At 39.3% G+C, this 22311-nt stretch overlaps 1 protein-coding gene and 1 pseudogene across 1 annotated transcript in view; both read right to left on the bottom strand.

Moving 5' to 3' along the window:
* The window catches only part of DNAH8 (dynein axonemal heavy chain 8), a 317992-nt gene that overhangs the window by 270557 nt on the left and 25124 nt on the right, over nt 1–22311 (bottom strand). Inside the window, exons 9-13 of the mRNA XM_086371558.1 lie at nt 22082–22189; nt 19647–19748; nt 10707–10853; nt 5236–5433; nt 1965–2041 (exon numbers count right to left, since the gene is read on the bottom strand). Coding sequence (XP_086227684.1) covers nt 1965–2041; nt 5236–5433; nt 10707–10853; nt 19647–19748; nt 22082–22189 — 632 coding nt within the window. The remainder of the gene's footprint in view (nt 1–1964; nt 2042–5235; nt 5434–10706; nt 10854–19646; nt 19749–22081; nt 22190–22311) is intronic.
* Nucleotides 15999–19155, bottom strand: LOC147346731 (dnaJ homolog subfamily C member 2 pseudogene; annotated as a pseudogene).

Here is a 22311-nt window from a genome sequence, read left to right as displayed (position 1 = left end):
AAGAGTGCAGAAATTGCATGTAACAGAGGAAACCCTGCCAAGCCTGGGGAGTCGAGAAAGACTTCCTGAAGAAAATGACATCTGAACTGAGATTGAAAAGTTGAGCTTTTCAAAGCTGGCTTAGCAAAGACGGAAAGCAGTCGACTGACTGTCCCTCTGCCAGTATTACTGCTCACGTCATCCCCAGTCACAATAATAAACATTTTGTCAGCCAAACACCACAACGCTTAGAGACTAAGGATGCACAGGGAGAACTAGAACCATAACATTCTGATAATAAAATGAGTAAAAAGAGACAGAGAAACTGCCAAGACAGTGGTACTGCCATCTGTACGGTACTCTGTATAGTATAGTCTGTACAGTACTGTATAGTACTCTCACTCATCAAAACCATTTTATATCTGTTTTGACTCTTACAATCATCTCATGAGCTAAAGTTTTACAGGTATGATTCATCATTAGAAAGACATGGAACTACAGCAAAGTCAGACCCAAGCCCAGATCCACTGGCTCTCAGGGGAGAGTTCCCAGAGGGTCCCTGACATGGGTAGTGAGCCCTCTCTGAGCTGGAAGAAAACGGCTTCTGGTCCAGCCCGCTCCTCTAATCCAGGCTCCCCTGTCCTGCAGGGGAGCACTGCTGTCAGAATAGAGGAAGCTGCAGGAGTGCTCAGGAAGGAAAACAGAAACTTTGGAGGCCTGCTGTGCGTACGGGCATGTGTGCTAAGTTGCTTCAGTCATGTCTGACTCTCTGTGACCCCATGGACTGTAGCCCCCCAGGCTCCTCTGTCCATGGGATTCTCCAGGCAAGACTACTAGAGTGGGCTGCCATTTTCTTCTCCAGGAGCTCGTCTCAACCTGGGGATCAAACCTGGGTCTCCTCCATTGCAGGCAGATTTTTTACCATCTGAGCTATCAGGGAAGCCAGAGACCTATTACTCTTAGATAATTTCACTTTCAGAATTCCTTTCAGTATGTAGAATCAAACATTATTTGTTCCCTTTCCAATAACACTTATGAAATTAACTTTAAGATATTACATAGCTGAGGGAAAATATGACATCATTTCCTATATAAAGGCTTTTCTCAATAAAATTCAATGAAAAACATCATCCCATGTTTCAAATTTTCACCAGTCTATTTATGGTAATTGAAAGATTACTGTTTGAGTGAAGTAAGTCAGAAAGAAAAACACCAATACAGTATATTAATGCATATATATGGAATTTAGAAAGATGGTAACAATGACCCTGTATGTGAGACAGCAAAAGAGACACAGATATAAAGAACAGACTTTGGGACTCTGTGGGAGAAAGCAAGGGTGGGATGATTTGAGAGAATAGCATTGAAACATGTATATTAATTACCACATGTGAAATAGATCACTAGTCCAAGTTCTATGCATGAAACAGGGCACTCAAAGCTGGTGCACTGGAACCAATCCAGAGGGATGGGATGGGGAGGGAGGTGGGAAGGGGGTTCGGGATAGGGGACACATGTATACCCATTGCTGATTCATGTCGATGTATGGCTAAAACCACCACAATATTGTGAAGTAATTAGCCTCCAATTAAAATAAATAAATTTCAAGAATAAAATCATAAAAAAGATTACTGTTTATAAGTTTCAAAGTTTACATAGAGATTTCCAAATTTTTTTTTGAAATGGTTATTTTCAGGTATAAGTTATCCCACTTAGAAATTACACTGCTTATCGTGCATCAAACCTGGACTGGCAACTCGTGTGCACTGGGACGACCCCGAGGGATGGTAGGGGGAGGGAGGTGGGAGGAGGGTTCAGGATGGGGAACACGTGTATACCCTGTGGTGGATTCATGTTGATATATGGCAAAACCAATACAATATTGTAAAGTTTAAAAATAAAATAAAATTTTAAAAAAGCAAACAAAAAAATAAATAAATAAATAAATAAAAAAGGAATTACACTGCTTAATGCATTATAAATACCTTTGAAGCAGTTGAAGAGCCTGCTGAGAAGATAGAATTTTTCCAAAACTACTGTTCATAAATGCCTGTATCTGTACCTGAAATGCAATATTAATGTTTGAATGATTTTTTTTTTATTAAAGAGAAGATTGGTTTTGTTTAACAACAATGAATGATTCTCCTACAGAATCAAAAGAGCCTTAAACACATCTACCATCTAAGCGTCTAGCGCTGCACTGTCCAGTATGGTAGCCACTGGCCACACGTTTCCCCTGAGCACTTGAAAGTCAGTACTTGGAAGTGAGATGTGCTGTAAATAGAAAATAAAATACACACAAAACTTCAAAGACTTAGTATGAAAAAGGGAGTATAAAATATGTCATACTGGGTTTTGTTAGTGACGTGTTAAAATGATAATATTTTTACTACGTGGGGTTGAATAAAGTATATCATTAAAATTAACGGCACCTGTTTCTTCTTACTTGTATGCATGTGGCTACTAAAAAGTTAAAATTACATATGTGGTTTGCATTTGCTGCTCATTATTTACTGTATGTTGACCTACAGAATTTATGAAAGGAGTGAAAGTCTCTTACTGAGCACATTTCTTTGGGACATTTAGGATTTCTTAGCATGTCTGTGGAGCAATGTAATGACACTGTGCTCAGTCGTGTCCGACTCTTTGAAACCCTGTGGACTGTAGCCCCCCAGGCTCCTCTGTCCATGGGATTCTCCAGGCAAGAATACTGGAGTGGGTTGCCATGTCCTTCTCCAATGACACTATAAACACCCATAGTGAACAGTTGTCATTGTCCAATACCGCTACTCTCAGAAACATCTTTGTCATGCTAATGAGGAATGAGATGCAGAAAATATCCTTCCAAGGCTCTGACCATCCTTAGCAGTGAACTCCAAACTCTTGGTGCCCAGCTGATGGAACTGAAGCACTCTGTAAATTACTTTCACTTATCAATTATATTGGTACTGTCCACAAATATATGCCACATCCATTAATGAAACATTGGAAAACCAAGGAAAGTTAAAACACTGACATCTCTTTCTAAATACTAAAAACTATGCCTTCTAAATTTACTGAAAGCTAAATTTGAATCTAAGACCACACAGTAAAGTCTTTATAACATATAATCTTTATTAATGAATCATAAAAATAATTTACACAATAATTTTTTAAAAAGACAAATTCCCATTGCTATAATGATATAACTCCCCAAACCAAATACTAAAAGTAAAATATATCTTCATATCAGCCTCTTGAGAAATCTGTATGCAGGTCAGGAAGCAACAGTTAGAACTGGACATGGAACAACAGACTGGTTCCAAATAGGAAAAGGAGTTCGTCAAGGCTGTATATTGTCACCCTGTTTATTTAACTTCTATGTAGAGTACATCATAGAAATGCTGGACTGGAAGAAACACAAGCTGGAATCAAGATTGCCGGGAGAAATATCAATAACCTCAGATATGCAGATGACACCACCCTTATGGCAGAAAGTGAAGAGGAACTAAAAAGCCTCTTGATGAAAGTGAAAGTGGAGAGTGAAAAAGTTGGCTTAAAGCTCAACATTCAGAAAACGAAGATAAATCTGAACAGTGTCAGACTTTATTTTTCTGGGCTCCAAAATCACTACAGATGGTGACTGCAGCCATGAAATTAAAAGATGCTTACTCCTTGGAAGGAAAGTTATGAGCAACCTAGATAGCATATTCAAAAGCAGAGACATTACTTTGCCAACAAAGGTTCGTCTAGTCAAGGCTATGGTTTTTCCTGTGGTCATGTATGGATGTGAGAGTTGGACTATGAAGAAGGCTGAGCGCCGAAGAATTGATGCTTTTGAACTGTGGTGTTGGAGAAGACTCTTGAGAGTCCCTTGGACTGCAAGGAGATCCAACCAGTCCATTCTGAAGGAGATCAGCCCTGGGATTTCTTTGGAAGGAATGATGCTAAAGCTGAAACTCCAGTACTTTGGCCACCTCATGCAAAGAGTTGACTCATTGGAAAAGACTCTGATGCTGGGAGGGATTGGGGGCAGGAGGAGAAGGGGACGACAGAGGATGAGATGGCTGGATGGCATCACTGACTCGATGGACGTGAGTCTGGGTGAACTGCAGGAGTTGGTGATGGACAGGGAGGCTTGGCGTGCTGCGATTCATGGGGTCGCAAAGAGTCGGACACGACTGAGCGACTGATCTGATCTGATCTGATCTTATCAGAGTCTAACTTTCAAAAACTGAAAGGAAATCTGTGTCAAAAAGAAAAAGTGTTGTTAGAATTTTAGGATCTTTTTAATATATATTGCACAAATTATATACATAATGTGGTTTTTAAAAGAGTCTTTTAAAACACAAGGGAAAAAAATATAATTTTCCTCACCTTCTTAGCAATAATTTAAGACCCAGGAAGTGGACATTGTATATTCTTTTCCCTCTCTGTGTTTCCAGGACATTCTGAGCAAAGAGGAGAACTGGAGCTACATCTGGGCTAACAGTTTTCAATTAGACAGTGTGTTAGCAGGTGGCTCAGATGGTAAAGAATTCACCTGCAATCCAGGAGACCCAGGTTCAATCTCTGGGTTGGGAAGATCCCAAGGAGAAGGGAGTGGCTACCCACTCCAGCATTTTTGCCTGGAGAATTCCTATCCCTCCCTGTGTTTCTAGGACCTTATGCAGCAAGGAGGAGACCTGGGGCTACACCTGGGCTAAGAGTTTTCGGTAAGATAGTAACTGAGGTCATATAAGCCCAAAAAGTGACAGAGAAATATGTTACAGTCTCATCCCTCTGGGGTTCCTTGAGCTCTGACAGACAGGATTGAGGGCCTTTTCAGAGCCATCCTCTAAGCTGTAATGAGAATGTGGTTATAAAGTGCAGTGCCAAGGGAAGAGTGATTCGTCTTCCTAATCTGTTCTCAAATCTTCTCACACTTGACCAAGAACAAGGCTGACAAATTCCCTCTTAGACTGCAAAAGTGACATGGGTCCCTGGCACAACAAAAACCGAATCTAATTTTTAATGCAAATGAAAAATAAACCCTAGCTACAATAAGCCCTTTGGGCTTCTGGTTAGTTCCTGGTACCCTTTACTGAGTAAACTCATTTTTCATTTTTTAAAAAAGATGGAAAATATCTTGTAGACTAGTTAGAAAATTATTCATACCAGCAAGTATTTTTGATCAATTTGCAAGAGTAATTTGTAATAAATAGTAACTATGTTAATTTCAGTACAGTACTATTGATTACATTTCAGCTTTACTAAAGTAAAATTATGTATACTCACCTCTAAAGCATTGATTTTTGTCATAAAATCTAAGAAATCTGTGTCAAATTCTGTCCTTCTTGGATCCAGAATGTCATACTGTTTCTTCTTAACCCCTTGATATATATTTTTGAATTTTATTGCCAAAATGTCTATTCCCTCTATGGTAGAATTGTTTAAGGTTGAGTATGTTTGCACAACAGTTATCATTTCTGTAATCTTAAAAACAAAAGTGTTATTTTATTTAAAAAATTAGCACCCTTCCCCAGAACAAACTCTTAATGAATCAATGATTTAAAAAAAATAAATAAATAAACAGGATCTAGAATCATATAAATAAACCCAACCAGAGGAGATAAAATAGAAGACAAATCTCTACTCCAGTCATTATTACCCTTGGACTATTTAAGACAGAAGATGTTTCAACATAAGGAAAGAGTTTACAGCCTTTCTCAGAATTTGATCACTTTGCCTTTCAAGAGGAGGAAGGGCAGGGACTAAAATCCCTTGCAGATGTCTAAACAGTTTAGGCCTTTTATTCCTCAAAATCACTTCACTGGATTCAAAAGCGTTACCGTCCTTCTTGGCACTCCCGACAGTTCTGATATGTAACACTAGCAATAAATCCACATTCAGAAAAAAGAAAGGCCCCACAATCCTGAAGGATGACTGCAGTCACTTCTGACCCTTAAAGAACACTTGGGAGACAACTACTGTTGGATTCCACTTACATGAGGTATCTCAAATAGTCAAATTCATAGTGTCAGAAAGTACACTGGTAGACTCCAGGGGCTGGCAGGTGGGGGTTGTAGGGGGAGGGGGAACAAGGAGTTAGTGTTTAATGGAGACAGTTTGAGTTTAGGAAGGTGAAAAATTCGGGAGACAGATGATGATAAGAGCTGTAGAGCAATGTAAATACACTTAGGGCCACTGAACTGTATAGATAAATATGGTTAAAATCGTATGTTTTATATTATGTAACTTTCGGCACAATAAAAGAAAACTGTTTTTTAAAAAGAACCCTGGGCAATCCTCATTATGAACGTTGCTTCAGAAACAGTTGGCTCCATCTCAACATGCCAACACTACCTACTTCACCATAAAGAAAAAGTCTTTCATGTCCACAGGCTCTCAGCTCTTCAGTCTTCATCAGTGATTCCTCATCTTGATTCTTGCTCTGGAGAACAATACTCAAAGCTTCCCACACCTTCTCTTCTCTCCCACAAATGTTCAGGGTGAGAAGAAAAGAAAACTAAACACAGAGCTCTGGGAAACACCAATATTCACCAAAATTTACATGGCAGGAAGAAGAAGAAACAAAAGCTATATCATACACACTTAATTTCAGTTCTTTAGGGCAGACTAACCACAATACACCATCAAGTCTCCACCTACCAAAAGGTAACTTTCAGGCACCCTAAGCTGACACACTAGAATTTTCCTCACTTATTCCTTAAAGATTCCCAACATCTCTGCCCAACTCTGAGGTCTTGGCTCTCCAACGCCAAGCTCAATTCTGTCTGTCCTTTGACTTTGGAGTTGGTCATCCAGACATCTGAATCTCAGCTTTCCCTAACAGGATCTGGCTTAGCGTGCCTTTCTGTCTCTCCTTGACAGCTATTGAAGAGCTCTCAGGGCAGGTCCAACAGCAGTCCCTGCTGTGCCCCACTGAGCAGGGGAAGTCCACCGAGGCAGCTCAGTAACCACCTCTCAGTTCAGTTCAATCACTTAGTCATGTCTGACTCTTTGTGACCCCATGGACTGCAGCATGCCAACTCTTGGAGCTTACTCAAACTCATGTCCATCAAGTCGGTGATGCCATCCAGCCATCCAACCATCTCATCTTCTGTTGTCCCCTTCTCCTCCCACCTTCAGTCTTGCCCAGCATCAGAGTCTTTTCCAGTGAGTCAGGTCTTCACATCAGGTAGCCAAAGTATTGCAGTTTCAGCTTCAGCATCAGATCTTCCAGTGAATATTCAGGACTGATTTCCTTTAGGATGGACTGGTTGGAGCTCCTTGCAGTCCAAGGGACGCTCAAGAGTCTTCTCCAACACCACAGCTCAAAAGCATCAATTCTTCGGTGCTCAGCTTTCATTATAGTTCAACTCTCACATCTATACATGACTACTGGAAAAACCATAGCTTTGACTAGACAGACATTTGTTGGCAAAGTAATGTCTCTGCTTTTTAATATGCTGTTTAGGTTGGTTAGAGCTTTTCTTCCAAAGAGTAAGCTCCTTTTAATTTCATGGCTGCTGTCACCATCTGCAGTGATTTTGGAGCCCCCCAAAATAAAGCCTCTCACTGTTTCCATTGCTTCCCCATTTGCCATGAAGTGATGGACCAGATGCCATGATCTTAGTTTTCCGAATGTTGAGTTTTAAGCCAACTTTTTCACTCATCTCTTTCACTTTCATCAAGAGGCTCTTTAGTCCTTCTCCTCTTTCTTCCATAAGAGTGTTGTCATCTGTATATCTGAGGTTATTGATAATTCTCTTGGTAATCTTGATTCCAGCATGTGCTACATCCAGCCTGCATTTCACATGATATACTCTGCATATAAGTTAAATGAGCAGGGTGACAATATACAGCCTTAACATACTCCTTTCCCAATTTGAAACCAGTCTGTTGTTCCATGTCCAATTTTAACTGTTGCTTCTTGACCTGCATTCAGATTTCTCAGGAGGCAGGTCAGGTGGTCTGGTATTCCCATCTCTTTAAAAATTTTTACAATTTCTTGTGATCCACACAGTCAAAGGCTTTGGTGTAGACAATAAAGCAGAAATAGATGTTTTCCTGGAACTCTCTCGCTTTTTCGATGCTCCAACAGATGTTGGAACAACCTCTACAGGATTATAAAAAAAAATCCTGGCCACATTTCAGGGTAACTATCATGCCCCGTCTTCGAGCATCTGGAAACCAATATCCACCAATTACACCTGGGAGAGATGCCAGCCAGCCAAAGGATTCTTAGCACAGGAGAGTTGGAATAACCTAGCAGCCAGAATGCACTTCAAGTAAGGCCCCTGGAGAGTGCTGCATTGGCTCTGACTGTTGAGCCTTTGTGGCATGAAGTTGTATCCTTAAGATTGTAGGTAGGCTTCTCTAGAGGTAGGATGGGGGTGAGTGGCTGAAGCAGCTAGCCATTATCACCTACTCCCTCTAGGATCAGGAATGCTTGGGCTGCTACTTTACAGATGGATCTCCAGCACTAGACCTGACAGCAAAGATCTTTATTGCAAATGGGTTAACCATTAAGGTCCAGCCCTGAAGCCCTACCAAGCCTAAAACTGCACCCAAGTTGGTGAGGGTCCTTGCTCCTGGAAAAATGAAAAGTAACTAGGAATCACCTCCAGGTTTACATTCTAATGGTTTCAGACATATTAAACATCTCTGTGGAACAGGTTCTGATGATGGGACTCATTTATTCATTTGACCCATGCTGATACAATTCCAATTAGACATTTGTCCTCAAGACATTCCCACTGTTCACAAAACAGTCTCATACAACTTTTCCTAGATGCATCACCAAAAGCACAAGCGACAAAACAAACACTTGATAAATCAGACTTGATGAAAATTTAAAACTTCATGCTTCAAAGAACACAATCAAGAAAATGAAAAGATAGCCCGCAGCAAGAGAAAATACTTGAAAATCATATCTGATAAGAGACTTAAATCCAGAATACATAAATAATGCTTATAAACTCAACTATAAAAATACAAATAACTAAATTTAAAATGTGCAAAGAATCGGAACAGAAATTTCTCCAAAGAAGAAATACGAATGGACAATAAGCTCATGAAAAGATGCTCAACACCATTAGTCACCGAGTCATCAGGGAAATGCAAATCAAAACCACAGTGTGATATCACTTCACATCCACTACAATGGCTAAATTCAAAAGGACAGATAATAACAAGCATTACAATGATGTAGAGAAACTGGAACCCTCATACATTTCTTACGAGAATATAAAATGATGCAAGTACTTTGGAAAACAGTTTGGTACTCCCTCAAAAAGTAAACATGGAGTTATAATATGACCCAACAATTCCACTCCTATGCATAAACTCGAGAGAAATAACAACTCAAAAACACACACAGAAAATAGCAGCATTACTCGTAGTAGCCCAAAATGGAAAAACCCAAATGTCCATCAACTAATGAATGGACAAATAAAATATAGTATACCCATGTGAGAGGAGGGTATGGCAACCCACTCCAGTATTCTTGCCTGGAGAATCCCCATGGACAGAGGAGCCTGGTGGGCTACAGTCCATGAGGTTGCAAAGAGTCAGACACGACTGAGCAACTAAGCACACATACCCATATGATGGAATATTATTCTGCAATAAAGAGGAATGCTACAAAACAGATGAGGCTTGAAATCATCATACTAAACTAAAGGAGCCAGTCACAAAAGAGCACATATTATATGACTCCATTTATATGGAACGTCCAGAATAGGCAAATCTATAGAAACAGAAAGTAGATTAGCAGTTGCTTAGGGTTGGGTAGAGGGGAGAAAGGGGTATCATTGCTAATGGGCACAGGGTTTTCTTTTAGTGGGAATGAAATGTAAAATTAGATGGTGGTGATGGTTGCACAATCCTGTGAATATATTAGAAAATATTGACTTGAACACTTTAAATGAATAAATTATGTGGTATGTGAACTATATCACAATAAAGATGCTAGAGAAATAAACAAAAACAGAACCAATAGAAGTATGTAGGAAGGACCCAACTCAGTAACCTGGTTCTGTTCAGCACCCATACTTTCCCATCCTGGCATACCTAGGAAATGCCCTTCAACTTGCGTAATGTCCCCACCATTGTCCCAAAAATGATGAGCAGGTCCCTAACTACTCCCAAGACCTAGGGAGCTTGCAGAATGGTGGGGGCATGGGGAGGATGGTACCTAGATGGTATCTGTAGGCTTTCCAAAGGCTGACTGCAAGAAGACCCTGGGATGGGCTGCCCTATATGCACTGGCAAAACCTCACTTCTCTCCAGCCAGTGCTAAACAATGAATGGATCCAAGGTGCAGAAGTTTCTAATCCACATCTGCCCAGCAAAGACAGTACACACATAATGTCTATGTTAGACCATACATGCTGCCCTAGAAAGATAAGGTACCCACACATCCAGATATGAAACAACTACCTGGTTCTGCCAGGTACTGCACACATGTCATCTCACACCTGTTCTCAGCTGCTATGATGCCTAAGAGCAGAGACTTGAGTTCAAGCTCCATATGTGAAGACAGAGTTGAGGTCTCAAGAGAAGAGAAAGTCTACAACAGCTTTTGTGTGACTGGCAGAAGACAGTAACTAGGAATGAAAAAATAAGTTATAATAAAATGCAGCAATCTATGAGTAACATTGGATGAGTCAGATCAATAGTGAGATAAGAGATCTCAACAATGCTACATGAAGTATGAAATAACTGGAACACTATGGTTGGCAGTGAAAACTGTGGCTGCTTACCTTCTCCAATCTTTTGCAGAAAGCTTCAAATTTTCCAAATATGTACATTTCTGAAACCTCAAAAGATTTTTCCCCTGAGGACTCTAAAATCTGTTTCCTTGTTTTATGAAAAGATGCCTGATATTCCTTGAATAGAAAAATGCAGTCCTATGAGAGATTTAAAACGGGGTGATATATAGTGAGCCTTTTGTTCATAAGTGAAAAATTCAAAACTGCTATCCTCACACAGAACTGATCACAGCAGCCCCTCAACAGGGCTGTTGCTGCTAACATTAAAAATTCAAGTTCTCTGCTCACATATAGAAAGGTCTGTGAAAAATCAATATATTTTTTTCTATTTTACAAAATATTCTCATCTTATTTTTTTATTTTATTTTTTAACTTTACAATATTGTACTGGTTTTGCCATATATCAACATGAATCCGCCACAGGTATACACGTGTTCCCCATCCTGAACCCTCTTCCCTCCTCCCTCCCTGTACCATCCCTCTGGGTCATCCCAGTGCACCAGCCCCAAGCATCCAGTATCGTGCATCAAACCTGGATTGGCGACTCGTTTCATATATGATATTATACATGTTTCAATGCCATTCTCTCATCTTCTTTATTCTCATTATTTCCCCTTAACTCTTATCCTTATCAAAGTATGATATACACTATTTGTTGTCAGATTTTCATGGCTAATTAGAACTTTCAGGTAAAAAATGATGTATCAATTCTGTTATCAATTATCTATTCAGTTGGCACCTTTTAATCAGCATTATTCACATACAGGTATAAAAAACATTAAGGTTGTGTAGTGCTAATTTATTATGCAACTGTCATTTCTCCACAAGGAGAGCATAAAGTCTTTGATGGATACATTACTGAAATCCTAATATTTGACTAGATGGGGAAACAGTGGCTGATTTTATTTTGGGGGGCTCCAAAATCACTGGACATGGTGATTGCAGCCATGAAATTAAAAGATACTTACTCCTTAGAAGGAAAGTTATGACTGCATATTGAAAAGCAGAGACATTACTTTGTCAACAAAGGTCCGTCTAGTCAAGGCTATGGTTTTTCCAGTAGTCATGTATGGATGTGAAAGTTGGACTATAAACAAAGCTGAGCACTAAAGAATTGATGTTTTTGAACTGTGGTGTTGGAGAAGACCCTTGAGGGTCCCTTAGACTGCAAGGAGGTCCAACCATTCCATCCTAAAGGAGATCAGTCCTAGGTGTTCTTTGGAAGGACTGATGTTGAAGCTGAAACTCTAATATTTTGGCCCCCTGATGCAAAGAGCTGACTCGTTTGAAAAGCCCCTGATGCTGGGAAAGATTGAAGGCAGGAGGAGAAGGGGATGACAGAGGATGAGATGGTTGGACTGCATCACCAACTCAATGGACATGGGTTTGGGTGGACTCTGGCAGTTGGTGATGGACAGGGAGGCCTGGCGTGCTGCGGTTTATGGGGTCGCAAAGAGTCGGACACGACTGGGCAACTGAACTGGGATACCACTGGGCAGTTCAGCCAGGCAAAAAGAGAGGACAGTGTTACCAGTCTCCAGTAGGAACTCACTGTCATGTCAAGCAAACCAAACCATCTTTTAAAAAATGTTCAACTTTTTCAAAGCCACAAATGTCCAGTCAAATCTCTAACATACTGTCAGCTCCCTGGCTCTGACTCTTTCATCTCCCTCTTGAGTCTAGAAGGACCTATGTGATTACATTGGGCCCACTTTGATCATCCAGGATAACCTCCCCATCCTTAGTTCCTCCTACAATCTGAATTCCCCCTTGACATTTAATGTAACAAATTCCAGGGATTAGGATGAGGACATCTTTATTCTGTCTCCTTCAGCCACTAAATCAGAATTTCTGTGAGTGAGACATAGAAATCCATATGTTCAACCAGTTTCTCAGGTGATTCCTATAAACATTCAGGTTTCTGTAACTAGTCACACACCTACTTCTAACTATAAGAGATAGTCCCCCCATCTCAATCTCTAAAACAAAATCTTACACTCTTCAAGGTTACTGATAATTTTTCACTCAACTTCCTTGAGATGCTAGGAATAATATCCTTATCCTCCTGGAATATGCCATCTAATAGAAATTACTTCATATTATTTCTTCTCTACTAACAAATTCCTTCATGTTGGACAGATAAGGTCCTAAATAATAATTCTTTCCATTGTTTCTTCCAACCCATTTGAAAATTATTCCCCAAAACTATACAGTAGAAGTCTCCTGAAAGGATTTCAAATGTGATAGAAATTGGGTTAAACTAGAATTCAGAAAACCAAACTTTCATTTCTAATTCAGTAGGTAAATAGCTAGTGACCTGAAGGATATTAAAAGAATTATAAGAATAAATTGCTAAGTTCTATGTCAAGAGTTCTGGCTCCTGCTAATAGGTCAACTTGGAGGGAGTGATCTCTGCCTCCCACTCCCAAAATTAACACTGGAGAAATTCTAGAGGGCAACATGGAATCCAAAAAATAACAACAACAACAACAGAAATGATTAAACTTCCAGAAAGAGTATGGGTTGTTTTGAATCTGAGGATTGAGTGAGCAAGAATGATTAAGAAGACAATGGAAAAAGATAAGTAATACTGTTAATGAATAAGCGGACATAGTATATAATAAAGCAATAATAATATATTATTATAATTATATATAATAATAATATATATTATATTATATAATAATAAGATATTATCAACATTATAACAATAATTTACAAATTTTAGAAAACTTGAATAAATTCCTCAAAAATATAAACTTACCAAACTGACTCAAGAATAAATGAAATAAAAGTCAAAAAATTAGTTTTTAAAAAAATGAAACTATGTATTTTTTTAAAATATATGCCAGGGACTAATATCTAGAATATGTAAAGAACTCTTACAACTGAACAAAAGCAGAACAACTCAGTTCAAAAGTGAGTAAAGGATTTGAAAGCTATTTCTCCAAGGAAAATATACAAATTGCCAATATGTATTTGAAAATATGCTCAACTATTACTAGACATTAGGGAAATGCAAATCAAAACACAATGGGATAACATTTCACAGGCATTAGGATGCTATTATCAAAAAAGAAAAAGAAAAAATAACAAGCACTGGTGTGGATGTGGAGAAACCAGAACTCTCATGTATTGCTGGTGAGAACGTAAAATGGAACAGCAGCTATAGAAAACAGCCTAATGGTTGTGCAAAAAGTTAAATATATAATTGCATATGATCCAGCAATTCCATTTTTAGGTATATACTCAAAATAAAGAGACTCAAAGAGATCATTACACAACAGTGATCATATCAGCATTATTCACAATAGTCAGAAAGTGGTAACAACCCAAATGTCTATCAAAAGATGAATCAATAAACAAAATGTGGTATATCCACACAATGGAATAATACTCAGCCATTAAAAAAAATGAAATTCTAATACATGCCACAATATGAACTTTGAAAACATGTTATGTTAAAAAAAGACACCAGCACTGAAGGACAAATACTGCCTGATTCTATATAAAAAACCTAGAATAGACAAATACATGGAGACAGAAAGCAGAACAGAGATGACCAGGGGCTTGGAGACAGGGAATAAGTTGCTATTTAATAGATATAGAATCTCAGTCTGTGGAGATGGAAACATTCCAGAAATTGATAGTGGTAATGGTTACACAATATTGTGAATGTGCTTAATGCCACTGAACCACAAATTTTAAAACAGTTAAAACAGTAAATTTTACATTGTGTATATTTTATCACAATTTTAAAAATTTTAATGATAAGAAAAGGAAATTCCACAAAAAACTCAAGCTCAATGAGTTACATGAGTTCTGTCCAGATATTTTTTTTGTATAGTACTTGCAGTTTTATAGTACTCAGCAGTGGCCACAGGACTGGAAAAGGTCAGTTTTTATCCCAATCCCAAAGAAAGGCAATGACAAGGAATGCTCAAACTACCACACAATTGCACTCATCTCACACGCTAGCAAAGTAATGCTTAAAATTCTCCAAGCCAGGTTTCAACAGTACATGAACTGTGAACTTCCAGATGTTCAAGCTGGATTTAGAAAAGGTAGAGGAACCAGAGATCAAATTGTCAACATCCGTTTGATCATCAAAAAAGCAAGAGTTCCAGAAAAACATCTACTTCTGCTTTATTGACTACACCAAAGCCTTTGACTGTGTAGATCACAACAAACTGAAAATTCTTAAAGAGATGGGAATACCAGACCACCTGACCCATTTCCTGAGATATCTGTATGCAGGTCAAGAAGCAACAGTTAGAACTGGACATGGAACAACAGACTGGTTCCAAATTTGGAAAGGAGTATATCAAGGCTGTATATTGTCACCCTGCTTATTTAACTTATATGCAGAGTACATCACGTGAAATGCTAGGCTGGATGAAGCACAAGCTGGAATCAAGATTATCAGGAGAAATATCAATAACCTTAGATACACAGATGACACCACCCTTATGGCAGAAAGCTAAGAGGAACTAAAAAGCCTCTTGATGAAAGTGAAAGATGACAGTGAAAAAAGTTGGCTTAAAACTCAACATTCGGAAAACTAAGATCATGGCATCTGATCCCATCACTTCATGGCAAATAGATGGGGAAGCAATGGAAACAGTGAGAGAGTTTATTTTCTTGGGCTCCAAAATCACTGCAGATTGTGACTGCAGTCATGAAATTAAAAGATGCCTGATCCTTGGTAGAAAAGCTCTGACCAACCTAGACAGCATATTAAAAAGCAGAGACATTACTTTGCCAACAAAGGTCTGTCTAGTCAAAGCTATGGTTTTTCCATTAGTCATGTATGGATGTAAGAGTTGGATTATAAAAAAATCTGAGTGCCGAAGAATTGATGCTTTTGAACTGTGGTGTTGGAAAAGACTCTTGAGAGTCCCTTGGACTGCAAGAATATCAAACCAGTCCATCCTAAAGAAAATCAGTCCTGAACATTCATTGGAAGGACTGGTGCTGAAGTTGAAATTCTGATACTTTGGCCACCTGATGTGAAGAACTGACTCACTAGAAAAGACCCTGATGCTGGGAAAGATTGAAGGTGGGAGGAGAAGGGGAAGACAGAGGATGAGATGGCTGGATGGCATCACCGACTTGATGGACATGAGTTTGAGTAAGCTCCAAGAGTTGGTGATGGACAGGGAAGCCTGGAGTGCTGCAGGGCATGGGGTCAAAAAGAGTCGGGCATGACTGAGTGACTGAGCTCAACTCAACTCAACGTGTCATTTTATTTTTTAAATGCACATACAACAGTCTGTCATTATGTCATTTCATGGCTCTATCTGAATTCAGCACTTGTTCTTGAGCATCATTCTTTGCTTTCACCATCTTAGCAAGTTTCATATGTCATTTTGGTAGTCCTTTTTGTCATGTCAGATACTGCTTCTGCTATTTTTCCCCATCTTTCAGGTGTATTTACTACCCAGTAAATACATTTTCAAAGTTTGTTCCAAAAGCTTCTGTTCTTCTGTTGTCAAGACGTGAAATCTGCACGTGGATTTTCAAATTGTTCTGAAGGTGCTGACAGAACCTTCAGCACTTCAAGGTACTGACAATTTGAGGCTCCTCTCCATACAGTATGCCATCTTTTCGATGATGGCCAAGTGTTTAGAGACTCTTCTTTGCCAATGAAATCTTTGGTAGTTTTCTTGACTCCCAGAAGTAGAATACACATTCACGTAATTGGCAATAACTTCCCATCTTGACTTCGTCCCAGCAAGGAAGAGGCTCACAGATTTAACTAGCAATTGCAGATCAGTTCTCTTCTGACCATTTTTTACTGTCATTTCCACCTGCAACAGTTGATGTCTCTGCATTCTTAGATACTTGGCACATACTCAACTTCCTTTCTCTTCTACTTTGCTCGTTTTCTTCTATCTGTTTTGCCAGAGCGATCATTCCTATTTCTTTTGTAGGTGATGTGAGTTTCTCACTTAAGTACAGCAAGCTTGCAAGTTCAAGGGTATCGCCACGCTTTTCCACTTCTTCCATTACTTAGTCTTCATCTCATCATCGGAAATGTGATTCCAGGTCCTCCGTGAATTTTGCAGTTTTTGCTACCTTTCCCTTTTCTTATGGAGATATAGTTGACATATAACATTACATCAGGTGGCGCTAGTGGTAAAGAACCCACCTGCCAATACAGGAGACATAAAGAGACACGGGTCCCATCCCTGCGTTGGGAAGATCCCCTGGAGGAGGGCATGGCAACCCACTCCAGTATCCTTGCCTGGAGAATCCCACGGACAGAGGAGCCTGGTGGCCTGTGGTCCACAGGGTTGCAAAGAGTTGCACATGACTGAGCAACTTAGCATGCACACACAACATTATATTAGTTCCATGTGTAAAACATAATGATTTGATATTGCCTTTCCCTCTTAATGGCTTTTTTCCCTGGATATCTTTTTTCTTCTTTGCCAGTAATGCATTTTGACAAACTTCCTCTTCTTTCTCCTTAGTTACCCAAACAGCTCCTAATTGAGCTCATCTCTATTTTCTTTAGCTTCTTTCTTCTTCATTTTTCCTTCTGTTTTTCTTCTTGCATCACAGTTATATGCATTAGCAACTGACCTTCCATTCATTTCTTCTTTTTTCTTTGTGCCCTTGTTGCTCTGTTCTGCTTTTCAATCTCTCTCTTCTTATCATGACATTCTGCTTTTTTTCCCCTTCATTTAAATAAGAAAACTCTCTCCAAGAATAAAAATTATACCAGCAGGAATAAAATGCCTCTACAAAAAGGATGAATGCATATCATTAGGTTTACATTTTCTTTTTTACCACCTGGAATACATTTCAAACACTTGGGAAAACATTTAGAAGAAAGTATCCGTCGCTTCACTTCTAGAAGGAACTGAGTTATCAAAAGCAAGAACTATATTCTTAATTTCTCCTCTTTTCACTGAATCAGATATTTCATAAGCTCTATTTATGCAAGTGCAGTTGTCATTATCTCCTTCTTTAAATGGCTCACCAGCTCTTTGGGTACTGTTTTAAAACCGCTGCTTTACATGCTGCTTTGGTCTGTCTCTGTCCAAAAACTGCATAATGATTCTGGTACTTCCAGTCTTTGGGTTTAAGTGTTTTCAGGAAGAGAAACTACTCTAATTGCAATTCCTCATCTCCTGTTTCCTCTGACCCCTCTTCCTTGTCCTCTGGTTGAAAGGTCACAGTGTGGTGATGGCAGTGCTCAGGACCCACCCTGCGAGCACAGCAGTTCGTGTCCTAGGGGCGGGCATCGAGCGTCCTTTCTTGCTCTGCCTCCCAGTCTCAGCCTCCCACCTTAACTCTACAGAGCCCAGGATCAAGCACATGAAGAAAGCAAACCACTTCCAGTTGGAGACTTCCTGGTATGGTCATTTCTTTCAGACTTTCAAAATAACAGATTGCTTTGATTTTCTACTGACTCCTCCAGAGACTGGAAAAGATGGGAGTACTTTCTTTCTCTCCTTCAGTCATATTCATTCTGAAAACTTAGTGCCAGAAACACTGACAAGGATACTGTGAGAAAAAAAAATTTACAGGCTATCTCTCTCATGAGTATAGTTGCAAAAGGTCCTACAGAAAAGTGTAGCAAAGTGAATTTAAGAATGTCTTTAAAAAGATAATTACACCATAAGTTAGTTTACCCTAGGGATATCAGAATAGTTTCATTCTAGATAACTTAAAAATGTCATCTAAGCTATACTCCAATACTTTGGCCACCTGATGTAAAGAGCTGACTCATTTGAAAAGACCCTGATGCTGGGAAAGATTCAACGTGGGAGGAGAAGGGGACGACAGAGGATGAGATGGTTGGATGGTATCACTGACTCGATGGACATGAATTTGAGCAAGCTCCCGGAGTTGGTGATGGACAGGGAGGCCTGGTGTGCTGCAGTCCTTGGGGTTGCAAAGAGTTGGACATGACTGAGCAACTGAACTGAACTGAACTGAACCGAAGCCACTCTCTCAGTCCGCCCACCCTCTCCCTCCCACACTATGTCCACAAGTCTGTTCTGTCTGTGCTTCCATTGCTGCCCTGCAAATAGCTTCATTGGTACCATCTTTCTAGATTCCATACACATGTGTTAATATACAATATCCATCTTTCTCTTTCTAACTTGCTTCACTCTGTACGATAGGCTCTAGGTTCATCCCCCTCTTTAGGACTGACTCAAATACACAAGGAGCTCAATCCAGTGCTCTATGACAACCTAGAAGGGTGGGATCGGTTGGGAGATGGGAAGGAGGTTCACGAGGGAGGGGACATATGTATACCTGTGACCGATTGATGTTGATGTATGGCAGAAACCAGCACAATATTGTAAAGCAAATATCTTGCAATAAAAAATTTTTTTAAAATGTCATCTGTTAACAGATTAAGGAGAAAAATTTTATAACCTCCTCGATGAATAAGTGCATAAAAACTTTTTTCAAAACCCATTCATAACTTTTAATAATATCTCCTAGTAACCAAAATTAGGAGTAAAACTTCCTGGAATCTAATCAATGATGCACTAAAGCATCAAACCAAATGGGGAAATGTTAGAAGGATTTTCTTCCAAAAGAAGATCAGAATAAGATGCCAACTATCACAAGATCTACTTAAGGATGTATGACAGTCCCAGCCAATGAAAAAGGCAAGAAAATGAAATCTAACAGGGGATGGAATAAGAGGAGTGGTCAGAGCATACGTAAGAGTACACAAGAGGTGTTTGATACAGGCAGCCATGGAGAAGCTGAGGATTAAATGGTGCCCTACCAGGAGCACTAAACATAAAGGGAAGTGGATAATTTTAATGAAGTTCTTTTTATTTGCTCATGCTACTCTGTACAATACTTTTTCAAAGCTAGCATACTTTATCAATGAAAAAAGTAAACAAAATTGAGCCAGATGGTTAAAAGATTTAAGAAAATAAAAATACTTGTACAAACCTGAATTTTCTTTAGTACCACTGGTGTTTCCTGATCCCAAACATGATTAGTTCCCCCATCAGTAATATATGCTTTACATGCTGTCACCATTTGGTTGGTTACCTAAAATAAATATAAGTCCAAAATAACTATATATAGAGAAAGAAATAAAACAAGTTTTTTTAAAACATGCTGCTGCTAAGTCGTTTCAGTCGTGTCCGACTCTGTGCGACCCCATAGACGGCAGCCCACCAGGCTCCCCCGTCCCTGGGATTCTCCAGGCAAGAACACTGGAGTGGGTTGCCATTTCCTTCTCCAATGCATGAAAGTGAGGAGTGAAAGTGAAGTCGTTCAGTTGTGCCCGACTCTTAGCAACCCCATGGGCTGCAGCCTACCAGGCTCCTCCATCCATGGGATTTTCCAGGCAAGAGTACTGGAGTGAGGTGCCATTGCCTTCTCCAATGTGAGGTGACCCTTAGCTGTAACCCTGAACACTGAATTTGGAGCAACTCGTACAGCAGGCAACAGTGCCATATGCTGAAAGGATGAACCGATAAGCAGACCACGGCCTCGGAGAGCTGTGACCAAAGTAGCTACTGCACCCTCAAGAGGACAGATCAGAGAGAAAGCTACTCCCACTCCCTTCCAACAGTAGGTTATGCCCCTTACTCACAGGAGACAGACAAAATAAACAAAACCCAGAGGCAAATCAGGAATCTCAAATACAAAGATGGGCAGACAACCAAGAATCATCAAGCAACTGAAGAAAACAGACATGGTGACAGAAACATTAAATTCAACAAAGAGAGAAAATACAGAAAAGATATGCGTAAAATCTTTTTAAATGGCTTTAACTAAATTAGTTCGTGAAAAAGATATGAGAGGATTTTTACACCATGAAAAGGAAACAACAAAAAAACTTGGAAACTGAAATTTGCATTGACCAGTAATTGGGATATAAATGAAGAGGCAGTGAGTGAGCTGAAAGGTCAAAGGACAAAGATGGACCAAAAAGATCATAATTAAAAAATATAGATTTTAGATTCAAGAAAAGGGAATAAATTGTATAGGTGGATATAATCGGGAGTAAAGAGGAAAAGTTCCCCCAAAAGAAGAGAGACGACAGTCTTTTTGAAGTAAAATAAACTCAGCAAGTATGCTGCTGCTGCTGCTAAGTCGCTTCAGTCGTGTCCGACTCTGTGCGACCCCATAGACGGCAGCCCACCAAGCTCCCCCGTCCCTGGGATTCTCCAGGCAAGAACACTGGAGTGGGTTGCCATTTCCTTCTCCAATGCATGAAAGTGAAAAGTTAAAGTGAAATCGTTTAGTCGTGTCCGACTCTTAGTGACCCCATGGACTGCAGCCTACCAGGGTCCTCCATCCATGGGATTTTCCAGGCAAGAGTACTGGAGTGGGGTGCCATTGCCTTCTCCGTCAGCAAGTATAGAACAAGATAAATGTAAAAAGAGCATTACTTTGAAATTTTAGAAGTTCAAGAATAAAGGAAAAAATCCTAAAATCTTCCTATGAGAATAAAATAGGTTTCCTACAAAGGAAGAGCAGCAAGATACAACATAGAACACAATGGCATCTTCCAAGTTCCAGGAAAAAATTACATTGAACTTAAGAAACCCAAACTAACATTTGAGTGGTAGGACAAAATGAAGCAATTTTCAGACAGGCAGGAACTCAAGGGGCTCACCACAGAGACCCCCTCTGGAAGAATTACTTAAGAATTTTTTTCAGCAAAAGAAATACTAAATCCAAGACAAAGGAAGACGTGGAAATCACAACACAGATCCAAGAACCTAGCAATACTTAGATTTCAGTCTGAACACCTGTTGACTCATAATGTTGAAAAAAATAGCAACAATAACATGAAACTAGCATTCTCCATGTGGAACATGCAGCAAGGAGGAAGACAAGCAATGGAAAAGTCTCCTAAGGTTCTTGCCACGTTTGGGACATAGATAATGAATGATTAAACCTATCCTTTGATTTAAAAAACAAAGGTTGAAATGTGACTGTTCTGTTCTGCTTGAATTATTTACAAGTAAATTCTATTCATGTGTTTCTTGGATAATTTTTTCAATTATTTAAAACAATTAATCAAATGACACTACATGGTAAGATTTTACATAAACCACAGTGTACATAGAAGTAGCTAAGAAGCATTAGCAACAAAACACCCAACTTTTACCTCTTATGCAAAACTATTTGGAATAACTAAATTAGAAAATCATCAGATACATTTAAACAAGTCTTGGGCACTTACCTCTGACAAGCAGAAAAGTCCCCCTTCAATTAAGTACAACTGACTCCAGGCAACATCTTTCTTTTCTTGTCCACAAAGTACGAAAATCCAGAATTTCCCTTTTCCCTTCTCTGGCTCAAATGGAAAGCACTGCTAACTTTTTCACAGGGTTACATGTGTGGCTTCTTCCCTTGAAACTCACCTTGATAAACAATGAGGTCATTCTCTCAGAAGTATTATAGTACCTGGACACACTGTGAATCATTCTGATGGCATTTATCAAATTTTGTATCCCATGTGCCATGGAAACCTAAAATTGAAATATAGCAAGTGAATTCCACCATATGTTCATATTTTTAATAACCAGAAAGCTATAATATTCAAAACTCTAAACTTACATAAAATAGTGTAACATTTTACTCAATGCCAAGT

Source organism: Bos grunniens, chromosome 23 (assembly GCF_055505025.1).
Source record: "Bos grunniens cultivar Pamir isolate PY7600 chromosome 23, Bosgru_T2T1.0, whole genome shotgun sequence".
In the NCBI taxonomy this organism is placed as follows: Eukaryota; Metazoa; Chordata; class Mammalia; order Artiodactyla; family Bovidae; genus Bos; species Bos grunniens.
This window is presented reverse-complemented; position numbering and strand designations above follow the sequence as displayed.